The following is a 12,281-nucleotide window of genomic DNA, read 5'->3' as shown; positions in this document are numbered from 1 at the left end:
AACGCAGTTGAAGGAATGTCTCTTTGACAGTACACACTACAATGACGTGAAGTGGATAAGAACCCAGTCTATGATCTGTTGTTAGGGGTTAGATCATTCTGAACACATAAAGATATCTAGAACATATAAAGAGGTCTAATACACATAAATAGATCTAGAACACATAAAGAGATCTAGTACACATAAAGAGATCCAGAACACATAAAGAGATCCAGAACACATAAAGAGATCCACAACACATAAAGAGATCCAGAACACATAAAGAGATCCAGAACACATAGAGAGATCCAGAACACATAGAGAGATCCAGAACACATAACGAGATCCAGAACACATAAAGAGATCCAGAACACATAGAGAGATCCAGAACACATAGAGAGACCCAGAACACATAGAGAGACCCAGAACACATAGAGAGACCCAGAACACATAGAGAGACCCAGAACACATAGAGAGACCCAGAACACATTGAGAGACCCAGAACACATAAAGAGATCCAGAACACATAGAGAGATCCAGAACACATAGAGAGACCCAGAACACATAGAGAGACCCAGAACACATAGAGAGACCCAGAACACATAGAGAGACCCAGAACACATAAAGAGACCCAGAACACATAGAGAGACCCAGAACACATAAAGAGACCCAGAACACATAGAGAGACCCAGAACACATAGAGAGACCCAGAACACATAAAGAGACCCAGAACACATAAAGAGACCCAGAACACATAGAGAGACCCAGAACACATAGAGAGACCCAGAACACATAAAGAGACCCAGAACACATAGAGAGACCCAGAACACATAGAGAGACCCAGAACACATAGAGAGATCCAGAACACATAAATAGATCCAGAACACATAAAGAGATCCAGAACTCATAAATAGATCTAGAACACATAAAGAGATCCAGAACACATAGAGAGATCCAGAACACATAGAGAGATCCAGAACACATAAAGAGATCCAGAACACATAGAGAGATCCAGAACACATAAAGAGATCCAGAACACATAAATAGATCCAGAACACATAAAGAGATCCAGAACACATAAATAGATCCAGAACACATAGAGAGACCCAGAACACATAAATAGATCCAGAACACATAGAGAGACCCAGAACACATAAAGAGATCCAGAACATATAGAGAGATCCAGAACACATAGAGAGACCCAGAACACATAAATAGATCCAGACCTCATGAAGAGATCCAGAACACATAAAGACATGTTGTTTACCTGCTAGTCAGACACATCGTCATTACACAGAGAGCATCTATCAAAACAGATGGAAAGGACATGTGGATATCTAGAGTTGTGTAATTGTGACAGTCTTGTCCTGTACTATAGGGTGAGTCTGGAGCCGAGGGACCCCCAGGTAAAGCTGGCCCAGTCGGCCCCCAGGGGCCCTCGGGAAAGACCGGTCCAGAAGGTCTGCGTGGAATACCCGGCCCCGTTGTAAGTCTGAGATCCCAAAGTTAATCTTTCCTTAAATACACATGCACACGTACACACACACACACACACACACACACACATGTGTACACACAGAGAGAGAGAAAGACCAAACAGCCCTAAAGCTGTCTGTCAACAGTGCTCATGGAATAATCGATAGTACTATTTGGCTTGTCCTTTATATATTTTTGTTGTTTATTCAAACACACTTTTTTGCGCTATTCCTGCAATTAATCATGGTGCCGGGCACAGGAAATCAATATGAGGCAATAAGAGTTACAGAATGTTGTAATGCTGGACTATAATTGGATGGTTTTTCTCTTCTCAGGGTGAACAAGGACTTCCTGGTTCTTCTGGACAAGACGGCCCACCTGGACCGATGGTCAGCAGAGATAATAAGCCCTCTCTCTCTCTCCCTCTCTCTCTCTCCCTCTCTCCCTCTAGTGCTCTCCTCTCTCTAGTGCTCTCTCTCTCTCTAGTGCGCTCTCTCTCTAGTGCTCTCTCTCTCTAATGCTCTCTCTCTCTCATGCTCTCTCTCTCTCATGCTCTCTCTCTTGGGCTCTCTCTCTCTAGTGCTCTCTCTCTCTCTCTCTCTCTCTTTAGTGCTCTCTCTCTTTATATATATATTCTCTCTCTCTCTTGTGTTTGGTGTGGAGGGCTCTGTCCTAACTAACTTTCTTGATTATTTTCTTGGTCTTTTCTTTCAATTGTATTTTCTATGCTGGAGGGTTAATGCACTATTTGTTTAAGCAGTATTCACAGTTTTTTTTCAGATTTAGGGTGGAAGAGGACAGTTAGTTTCCTGGTGTTTGGAAGGTGTGGTGTGCACGATGGCTTGTCAGCCTAGCGCGGAGGAGACGCTGTCGTTACGGCATTTATTCAGGTGTGTTCCTGAGAATGGAGTTAAAGTTGAGGAGGTTCTGCTCTGCCGTCGGTGGAAAGGTAGGAGCTGAATGTATACATTCCGCTTCTAGAATGAACAAAGCTGTGGTTGTGTTCATGAAAAGAGCAAATTAGATTTTTTAGGCTTAACTGCTAGTGGAATATTTGTAAGGGGTGTGTTGGTGCCAATTTCGCCTCTTTCTACCCCTTTGACCAGGGTGGTAGTTGCAAATTTGCCCCCGTTTATTATGGAGGATCAAATCAGGAAAGAGTCGTTTTGGTAAGCATGCTAGCGGTTTTCGTGTACTGTCAACAGGTTTTCAGGCAGATGCCGTTAATCACGTTGTTTCGTTCCGGAGGCTAGTGTTTATGTTTCTGAATAACAATGAGCAACAGCTAAATGTGCATTTTAAAGTGAGGCACGGGGAGGGGCTCTACGCAGGGTTTGCCCGCACAGATGTTTTGAGTGTGGGGATTTGGGGCATGAGCATGCCCACATAAAGGCCGTAGACAAGGTGAGGGCACAAGCTCCACTGGGGGAAATCGAGGTCAACGGGGTAATGAGATGCAGACAGCAGAGGCTGGGCCTAGTCATGCCAGGGATGGTGGTGTAGATGAGGCTGGGTCTAGTCATGCTAGGGATGGTGGTGTAAATGAGGCTGGGCCTAGTCATGCCAGGGATGGTGGAGTAGGTGAGGCTGGGCCTAGTCATGCCATGGATGGTGGGGTAGCTGAGGCTGGGTCTAGTCATGCCATGGATGGTGGGGTAGACGAGGCTGGGTCTAGTCATGCTATGGATGGTGGTGTAGATGAGGCTGGGCCTAGTCATGCTATGGATGGTGGGGTAGCTGAGGCTGGGCCTAGTCATGCCAGGGATGGTGGTGTAGATGAGGCTGGCCCTAGTCATGCTATGGATGGTGGGGTAGATGAGGCTGGGTCTAGTCATGCTATGGATGGTGGGGTAGCTGAGGCTGGGTCTAGTCATGCTATGGATGGTGGTGTAGATGAGGCTGGGTCTAGTCATGCTATGGATGGTGGGGTAGCTGAGGCTGGGCCTAGTCATGCCAGGGATGGTGGTGTAGATGAGGCTGGGCCTAGTCATGCCATGGATGGTGGGGTAGCTGAGGCTGGGTCTAGTCATGCTATGGATGGTGGGGTAGCTGAGGCTGGGTCTAGTCATTAAATGGATGGTGGTGTAGATGAGGCTGGGTCTAGTCATGCTATGGATGGTGGGGTAGCTGAGGCTGGGCCTAGTCATGCCAGGGATGGTGGTGTAGATGAGGCTGGGCCTAGTCATGCCATGGATGGTGGGGTAGCTGAGGCTGGGCCTAGTCATGCTATGGATGGTGGGGTAGCTGAGGCTGGGCCTAATCATGCCATGGATGGTGGTGTAGATGAGTCTAGTCAGGTTATGCTGGTGGATGAGGAGAGTATAGTGGGGAAGTGTAAGAGACTGGGGGGGGTGGGGGGTGAAGCGGAAAAGGAAAAAGGGTGTGGTCAAAGGCACCATGGAACCTTTGCCTGGTGCTGGGGGGGAGGCCCTGACTGGAGAGGAAGGGCAGGTGGTCAGGATGGGAGATAGAGATGAGGAGGAAAGTGAGTCTGAGGAAGAGGATGAGGAGTTATTTTTTTCAGACTTCCCTTCAATGGGTCCGGAGCTGACAGCCAGTCAAGCAGAGGGGTCTACGTACACGTTGAGAGAACTGACAAGGTTCCTGAATGAGACCAAGGGGAAAAAAGTTAATCTTGAGGCTTTTTTTCTAATCTGAGAAAGTTTGTAAAAACATTACAACATGCTATGAAAAATGAGGGGCATGGTGTCCTCTCACCCAGGAAACGGTTTCGGTTGAGGAAGTGGGTCACAATAGTGTGAAAGGGTCGACCTTCAGACACTGTTAGATGAATAGTTTCTTTCTGACACTGGGGCTTTTTGAGCATTGCTATTGGTCTCTTTCTTTGCTGGCTTTTCTCCCACTTCTTATGGAGACTCTTCGGGTTGTATTTAATATAAATGGCGCCATAGATGCGGAAAAGAGGAGTGTGTTGGGTGAATATGTAAAACAAAACAAAAGTACAGGTGTTGTTTCTGCAGGAGACGCATAATAATGTGTTGAATGAAGTCGATTGGGGGCTCTGGTGGAAAGGGGCAAGTGTGTTGAGCCATGGGACAAATTTTAGTGCAGGGGTAGCAGTCCTCTTTGTACCGGGTCTGTCTGTAAATATTTGCTCCTCAAAGGAGGTGTGTAGGGGTAGGCTGCTTGTTGTAAAAGCAAAAATAAACAACATGGGTTTTGTCTTTATAAATACAATTTGATTTGTCACATACACTTTCCACCTGGCTACCCCTACCCCGGTCAACTGCACTGTACCCCACACAGCAACTCGCCCAAGCCTTCCCCATTTCTCCTTCTCCCAAATCCAGTCAGCTGATATTCTGAAAGAGCTGCAAAATCTGGACCCCTACAAATCAGCCGGGCTAGACCATTACATTTACATTTACATTTAAGTCATTTAGCAGACGCTTTTATCCAGAGCGACTTACAAATTGGTGCATTCACCTTATGACATCCAGTGGAGCAGCCACTTTACAATAGTGCATCTAAATCTTTTAAGGGGGGTGAGAAGGATTACTTTATCCTATCCTAGGTATTCCTTAAAGAGGTGTCGTTTCAGGTGTCTCCGGAAGGTGGTGATTGACTCCGCTGTTCTGGCGTCGTGAGGGAGTTTGTTCCACCATTGGGGGGCCAGATCAGCGAACAGTTTTGACTGGGCTGAGCGGGAACTGTACTTCCTCAGTGGTAGGGAGGCGAGCAGGCCAGAGGTGGATGAACGCAGTGCCCTTGTTTGGGTGTAGGGCCTGATCAGAGCCTGGAGGTACTGAGGTGCCGTTCCCCTCACAGCTCCGTAGGCAAGCACCATGGTCTTGTAGCGGATGCGAGCTTCAACTGGAAGCCAGTGGAGAGAGCGGAGGAGCGGGGTGACGTGAGAGAACTTGGGAAGGTTGAACACCAGACGGGCTGCGGCGTTCTGGATGAGTTGTAGGGGTTTAATGGCACAGGCAGGGAGCCCAGCCAACAGCGAGTTGCAGTAATCCAGACGGGAGATGACAAGTGCCTGGATTAGGACCTGCGCCGCTTCCTGTGTGAGGCAGGGTCGTACTCTGCGGATGTTGTAGAGCATGAACCTACAGGAACGGGCCACCGCCTTGATGTTAGTTGAGAACGACAGGGTGTTGTCCAGGATCACGCCAAGGTTCTTAGCGCTCTGGGAGGAGGACACAGTGGAGTTGTCAACCATGATGGCGAGATCATGGAACGGGCAGTCCTTCCCCGGGAGGAAGAGCAGCTCCGTCTTGCCGAGGTTCAGCTTGAGGTGGTGATCCGTCATCCACACTGATATGTCAGACCATCTGGACCCTTTCTTTCTGAAATGATCTGCCGAAATCGTTGCAACCCCTATTACTAGCCTGTTCAACATCTCTTTTGTGTCGTCTGAGATTCCGAAAGATTGGAAAGCAGCTGCGGTCATCCCCCTCTTCAAAGGGGAGGGGCACTCTAGACCCAAACTGCTACAGACCTATATCTATCCTACCCTGCCTTTCTAAGGTCTTCGAATGCCAAGTCAACAAACAGATTACCGACCATTTCGAATCCCACCTCACCTTCTTCGCTTAGCAATCTGGTTTCAGAGCTGGTCATGGGTGCACCTCAGCCACGCTCAAGGTCCTAGACGATATCTTATAAACGTCATCGATAAGAAACAATACTGTGCAGCCGTATTCATTGACCTGGCCAAGGCTTTCAACTCTGTCAATCACCACATCCTCATCGGCAGACTCGATAGCCTTGGTTTCTCAAATGATTGCCTCGCCTGGTTCACCAACTACTTCTCTGATAGAGTTCAGTGTGTCAAATCGGAGGGCCTGTTGTCTGGGCCTCTGGCAGTCTCTATGGGGGTGCCACAGGGTTCAATTCTTGGGCCGACTCTCTTCTCTGTTATACGTCAATGATGTAACTCTTGCTGCTGGTGAGTTTCTGATCCACCTCTAAGCAGATGACACCATTCTGTATACTTCTGGCCCTTCTTTGGACACTGTGTTAATAACAACCCTCCAGATGAGTTTCAATGCCATACAACTCTCCTTCAGTCATCTACAAGACCCTGCTAGGTAAAGTCCCCCCTTATCTCAGCGTGCTGGTCACCATAGCCGCACCGACCTGTAGCACGCACTCCAGCAGGTACATCTCTCTGGTCACCCCCAAAACCAATTCTTCCTTTGGCCGCCTCTCCTTCCAGTTCTCTGCTGCCAATGACTGGAACGAACTACAAAAATCTCTGAAACTGGAAGCACTTATCTCCCTCACTAGCTTTAAGCACCAGCTGTCAGAGCAGCTCACAGATTACTGCACCTGTACATAGCCCATCTATAATTTAGCCCAAACAAGTACCTCTTCCCCTACTGTATTTATTCATTTATTTATTTTGCTCCTTTGCACCCCATTATTTATATCTCTACCAGGCACATTATTCCACTGCAAATCTACCATTCCAGTGTTTTACTTGCTATATTGTATTTACTTTGCCACCATGGCCTTTTTTTGCCTTTACCTCCCTTCTCTCCTCATTTGCTCACATCGTACATAGACTTGTTTTTCTACTGTATTATTGAATGTGTTTGTTTTACTCCATGTGTAACTCTGTGTTGTTGTATCTGTCGAACTGCTTTGCTTTATCTTGGCCAGGTCGCAATTGTAAATGAGAACTTGTTCTCAACTTGCCTACCTGGTTAAATAAAGGTGAAATCAATCAAATAAAATAAAAGACACACATGGTTAGCAGATGTTAATGCGAGTGTAGCGAAATGCTTGTGCTTCTAGTTCCGACCATGCAGTAATATCTAACAAGTAATCTAACCTAACATTTTCACAACAACTACCTTATACACACAAGTGTAAAGGAATTAATACGAATATGTACATAAAAATATATGAATGAGCGATGGCCATATGGCACAGGCAAGATGCAATAGATGGTATAGAGTACAGTATATACATATGAGATGAGTAATGTAAGGTATGTAAACATTATATAAAGTGGCATTGTTTAAAGTGGCTAGTGATACATTTAGTACATGCATTTTTCATTATTAAAGTGACTAGATATGAGTCAGTATGTTGTCAGCAGCCACTCAATATTAGTGTTAACAGTCTGATGGCCTTGAGATAGAAGCTGTTTTTCAGTCTCTCGGTCCCCGCTTTGATGCACCTGCACTGACCTCACCTTCTGGATGATAGCGGGGTGAACAGGCAGTGGCTTGGGTGGTTGTTGTAAATGTGTATGCGCCTAACACAGGGAGAGAGAGAGGGGTTCTATTTGGGAGTCTTAGACAGGAACTCTCACAGGTAGCGTCTGAGGAGACGCTGGTGGTCGGCGGGGACTGGAACTGTACAATGGATTTGACGAAAGACAGAAATGGGGAAGAGCCTCATTCAGTGGGAGTGTTAAGGGACATCATTAATCAGTTCGACCTAGTGGATGTTTGGAGAACTAAACATCCAAACACAAGACAGTAATAATGGGTGAAGGTCTTTGGGGCTAGGGTGAGTGCAGCCCAACACCAGACAGTATACATGGGTGAAGGTCTTTGGGGCTAGGGTGAGTGCAGCCCGACTTGATCGTTTTTACATGCCCAGCAATCAGAGCAATAGGCTGTTGGGCGCTACCATTCTCCCGGTGGGGTTTTCGGATCACCACATAACAATGGCTCGGCTGTCTATTTCACCAGGGCCCCGGCAGGCATCCTATTGGACGTTCAATATAAAGCTCTTACAAGATGCCACTTTTTGCTCAGGTTTCCAGACCTGTTGGGAAAGGTGGGGGCAGCGGAGAGAGGAGTATCTGAGTCAATGGTGGGATGTGGGGAAAGTCCAAATTTGGCTCTTCTGTAAACTGTATATACATCTCTCTCATCAGAGGCGAGGAGAGTATTGGGGGAACTAGAGCGTTGTATTAGTGAGATGGAGGTAGAGATGGTGAGCAATGTAGGTCTCCAGGCTAATTTAGCTGAATTACGTAGGGACCTGGGCAGTTTTTTCCAGGTTAAAGCAAAGGGAGCACATGTAAGAGCCAGGTTCTCCATGTTCAAGGAGATGGATGCTCCCAGCTCCTTCTTCTTTGGTTTGGAAAGACAGAGTGGTGAAGCCAAGGGTATGCAGTCTACGGCTGTCTGATGGGTGGGTGACCTCTGTGGTGGGGGAGATGCGGGAGTGTGGCGTTTTATACTGAGTTGTGTAGGGCAGAAATGTGTGATCCCATGTGTGCTCAAGTCTTGTTTGCAGAACTCCCTGAGCTCTCTCTCTGGCACAGAGGGATGAAATGGACATTCCTCTGTTGTCCCATGAACTGGTAGAGGCTGTAACCCAGATGTACCCCGGTCGTGCACCGGGGGTCGATGGACTCCCAATGGAGATTTATAAAAAATTCTGGGGAATAATTGAACATGACTTCTTTTGCGTGTTGCGTGAATGCGTCGGGGTAGGAGAGTTGCCGATGTGCTGCCGTCGGGCGGCTCTGACTCTCCTGCCCAAAAAAGAGGACTTGTGTGAACTGAAGAACTGGAGGCCTGTGGCATTACTCTGTGTGGACTACAATATATTTTCCAAGGTCCTCTCTAACAGACTGAAGTCCCATTTGGACTCGATAGTACATAAGGACCAAACATATTGTGTACCGGGACGCTCAATCACAGACAACTTGTTCTTAATCAGGGACATGTCGAGAGGTTCTAATGTGAACTTTGAACTGGTCTCTCTATAGAGTGGACCATGAGTATCTGTTTAATGTGATGTCTGTGTTTGGGAATACTTTTTTGACCTGTGTAAAGCTGTTGTATGCTGGGGCGCAATGCATGGTCAAGATGGGAGCGGGGCTCAGTAGGCCAGTCTGGGTGAGACAGGGCATTAGACCAGGATGCCCTCTATCGGGCAGTTATATACACTAGCCATTGAGCTTTTTTGGGGACTGCTACGCAGGAGAATGCAGGGAGTGTGCTGTACAGGCATGGATATGATGACAGGCATAGCAGTGTCAGCATATGCAGATGATGTTTCTGTGATGGTCAGGGATGGTCAGGATATGCAGGCACTAGAGACTAGTCTGAAGGTGTACGAGGGAGCTTTGTCAGCTAAGGTAAACTGGGGCAAGAGTAAAGCTCTGTTATGGGGGGGATAGGGCCAACTCTGCTTCCAGGGGGTTTGCAGTGGGGTTGAGAAGGGCTTAAAGTTTTGGGGGTGTACCTGGCTTCTGAGAAGTGGGTCAGGAAGAACTGGGAGGGGCTGTCACAGGCAGTGGTGTCAAGACTGGCCAGGTGTAGGTGGTTGTTGTTAATCAACATCCTGGTGTCATCTTCCCTGTGGCATAAACTGGCTTTCCTCAACCCCCCCGCCGGTCTGCTCCCAGACCTGGAACGCAAGCTGGTGAACTTTTTCTGGTCGGGCCATCACTGGCTGAGGGCAGCAGTGTTGTACATGACTGTCCACAAAGGAGGACAGGGCCTGGTGGAACTGGAGAGCAGGATGGCTGCTTTCTGACTAAAGGTGGTGAAGAGACTGCTGTACCATACTGATGTTGGCTGGAAGGAGCCAGCATGCGCGCTGTTGAGGAGAGCTGGTGAATTAGGGTTGGACCGGCAGCTGTTCCTCATGAGGCTGGAGAGGCTGAGTACAGCAGGTCTCTCAGAGTTTTACTCTGCGGTGCTGAGGACCTGGCAGCTGCTAAGGCCCACACGAGAAGGGGGTGTGGAGCCTGGGCTGTGTATGTGGGAGGAGCCTATCTTCCACAACCCAGCCATCCCTTTGAGATCGGTTCAGTCGGCCAACCTGCAGAGGCAACTCATGGCAGCGGGTTTACAGAGGCTGGGTGACCTGAGACTGCTGGGAGAGGAGGGGTGGAAAACCCCGGAAGTCTTGGCATAACAAACAGGAATAACGTCTCTTAGGCTGCTGGAGAGATTCCTGGAGGAGGTACAGGAGGCCCCGTCTGAGCCGGGTAGGAGGAGGGGGGGTTGAGTGGCCAAGGGGGTTGGGGCCACCAATGTTTCCGCCACTGCAGGTGACGGCAGAGACTGGAGACTGGCAAGGGCGTCTGAGCCTGGGGGAGTTTGAAGGGGTGGGAGGTACAGCCCTCTGCAACCTCTGCATTAAAGGTAAGGAACATTAGGAGCCTAACAGGAGTGAAGGCACATCAGTGGCAGGGGGTATGTGGGGCGGAGAGTATGGTGGGTTTTAGATGGAGGGGGATCTACAAACCCCCAGTACCAAAGAGGTCAGGGGACCTCCAGTGGAGGGTTCTTCATGGAGCCCTGGCCACTAACAGCTGGTTGGTACGGGTTGATCTGGGAGTCGGGCAGGGGTGTCCTTTCTGTGTTATGAGAGAAACTGTGATTCATGTGTTTTCTGTGTGCACCAGGTTAATGCCTTTAATGTCTCTGTTGGAATGTCTGTGTGAGAGGTTGGGGGTGGTTTTTAATGTTGGGATGTTTATAATGGGATAGAGGTATTTGATTAATTAAGGAGAAGGCCAAATGTGTTTTGTTGAATTTTCTGTTTGCTCAGGCGAAGTTGGTTATTTGTCTAACAAGGAGGAACAGGGTCAAAGGTGGGGGGATACCAGACCCTTTACTGTTTAATGGGATGGTCTCTGCGCGCCTCAGGGTGGAATTTGAGTTCTATAGAATGATAAAGTGTGGAGATGTTTCAGGAGATATGGTGTGTTGGGGGGGCTGTCTATATCTGGGGATGATGTTTTGGATATATGGTGTTGTGGGGGGGCTGTCTGTATATCTAGGGATGATGTTTTGCTCCTTTCCTGAGGACGGCTCACCTCTCACAGTTCTGGGCGACTTTAACCTCCCCACGTCTACCTTTGACTCATTCCTCTCTGCCTCCTTCTTTCCACTCCTCTCCTCTTTTGACCTCACCCTCTCACCTTCCCCCCCTACTCACAAGGCAGGCAATACGCTCGACCTCATCTTTACTAGATGCTGTTCTTCCACTAACCTCACTGCAACTCCCCTCCAAGTCTCCGACCACTACCTTGTATCCTTTTCCCTCTCGCTCTCATCCAACACTTCCCACACTGCCCCTACTCGGATGGTATCGCGCCGTCCCAACCTTCGCTCTCTCTCCCCCCGCTACTCTCTCCTCTTCCATCCTATCATCTCTTCCCTCTGCTCAAACCTTCTCCAACCTATCTCCTGATTCTGCCTCCTCAACCCTCCTCTCCTCCCTTTCGGCATCCTTTGACTCTCTATGTCCCCTATCCTCCAGGCCGGCTCGGTCCCCCTCCCGCTCCGTGGCTCGACGACTCATTGCGAGCTCACAGAACAGGGCTCCGGGCAGCCGAGCGGAAATGGAGGAAAACCGCCTCCCTGCGGACCTGGCATCCTTTCACTCCCTCCTCTCTACATTTTCCTCTTCTGTCTCTGCTGCTAAAGCCACTTTCTACCACTCTAAATTCCAAGCATCTGCCTCTAACCCTAGGAAGCTCTTTGCCACCTTCTCCTCCCTCCTGAATCCTCCCTCCCCCCTCCCTCTCTGCAGATGACTTCGTCAACCATTTTGAAAAGAAGGTCGACGACATCCGATCCTCGTTTGCTAAGTCAAACGACACCGCTGGTTCTGCTCACACTGCCCTACCCTGTGCTCTGACCTCTTTCTCCCCTCTCTCTCCAGATGAAATCTCGCGTCTTGTGACGGCCGGCCGCCCAACAACCTGCCCGCTTGACCCTATCCCCTCCTCTCTTCTCCAGACCATTTCCGGAGACCTTCTCCCTTACCTCACCTCGCTCATCAGCTCTCCCGCTATCTCTCTCAGAATGACCTTCTTGATCCAAATCAGTCAGGTTTCAAGACTAGTCATTCAACTGAGACTGCTCTTC

The 12,281-nt window shown here is 48.7% G+C and overlaps 1 protein-coding gene across 1 annotated transcript in view; it reads left to right on the top strand.

Moving 5' to 3' along the window:
• Window positions 1–12,281, top strand: part of LOC115131014 (collagen alpha-1(XI) chain-like) — a 256,495-nt gene that overhangs the window by 230,962 nt on the left and 13,252 nt on the right. The window contains exons 53-54 of the mRNA XM_065019254.1: window positions 1,358–1,465; window positions 1,791–1,844. Coding sequence (XP_064875326.1) covers window positions 1,358–1,465; window positions 1,791–1,844 — 162 coding nt within the window. The remainder of the gene's footprint in view (window positions 1–1,357; window positions 1,466–1,790; window positions 1,845–12,281) is intronic.

This window comes from Oncorhynchus nerka, linkage group LG6, assembly GCF_034236695.1.
Source record: "Oncorhynchus nerka isolate Pitt River linkage group LG6, Oner_Uvic_2.0, whole genome shotgun sequence".
NCBI classification, from domain to species: domain Eukaryota; kingdom Metazoa; phylum Chordata; class Actinopteri; order Salmoniformes; family Salmonidae; genus Oncorhynchus; species Oncorhynchus nerka.
This window is presented reverse-complemented; position numbering and strand designations above follow the sequence as displayed.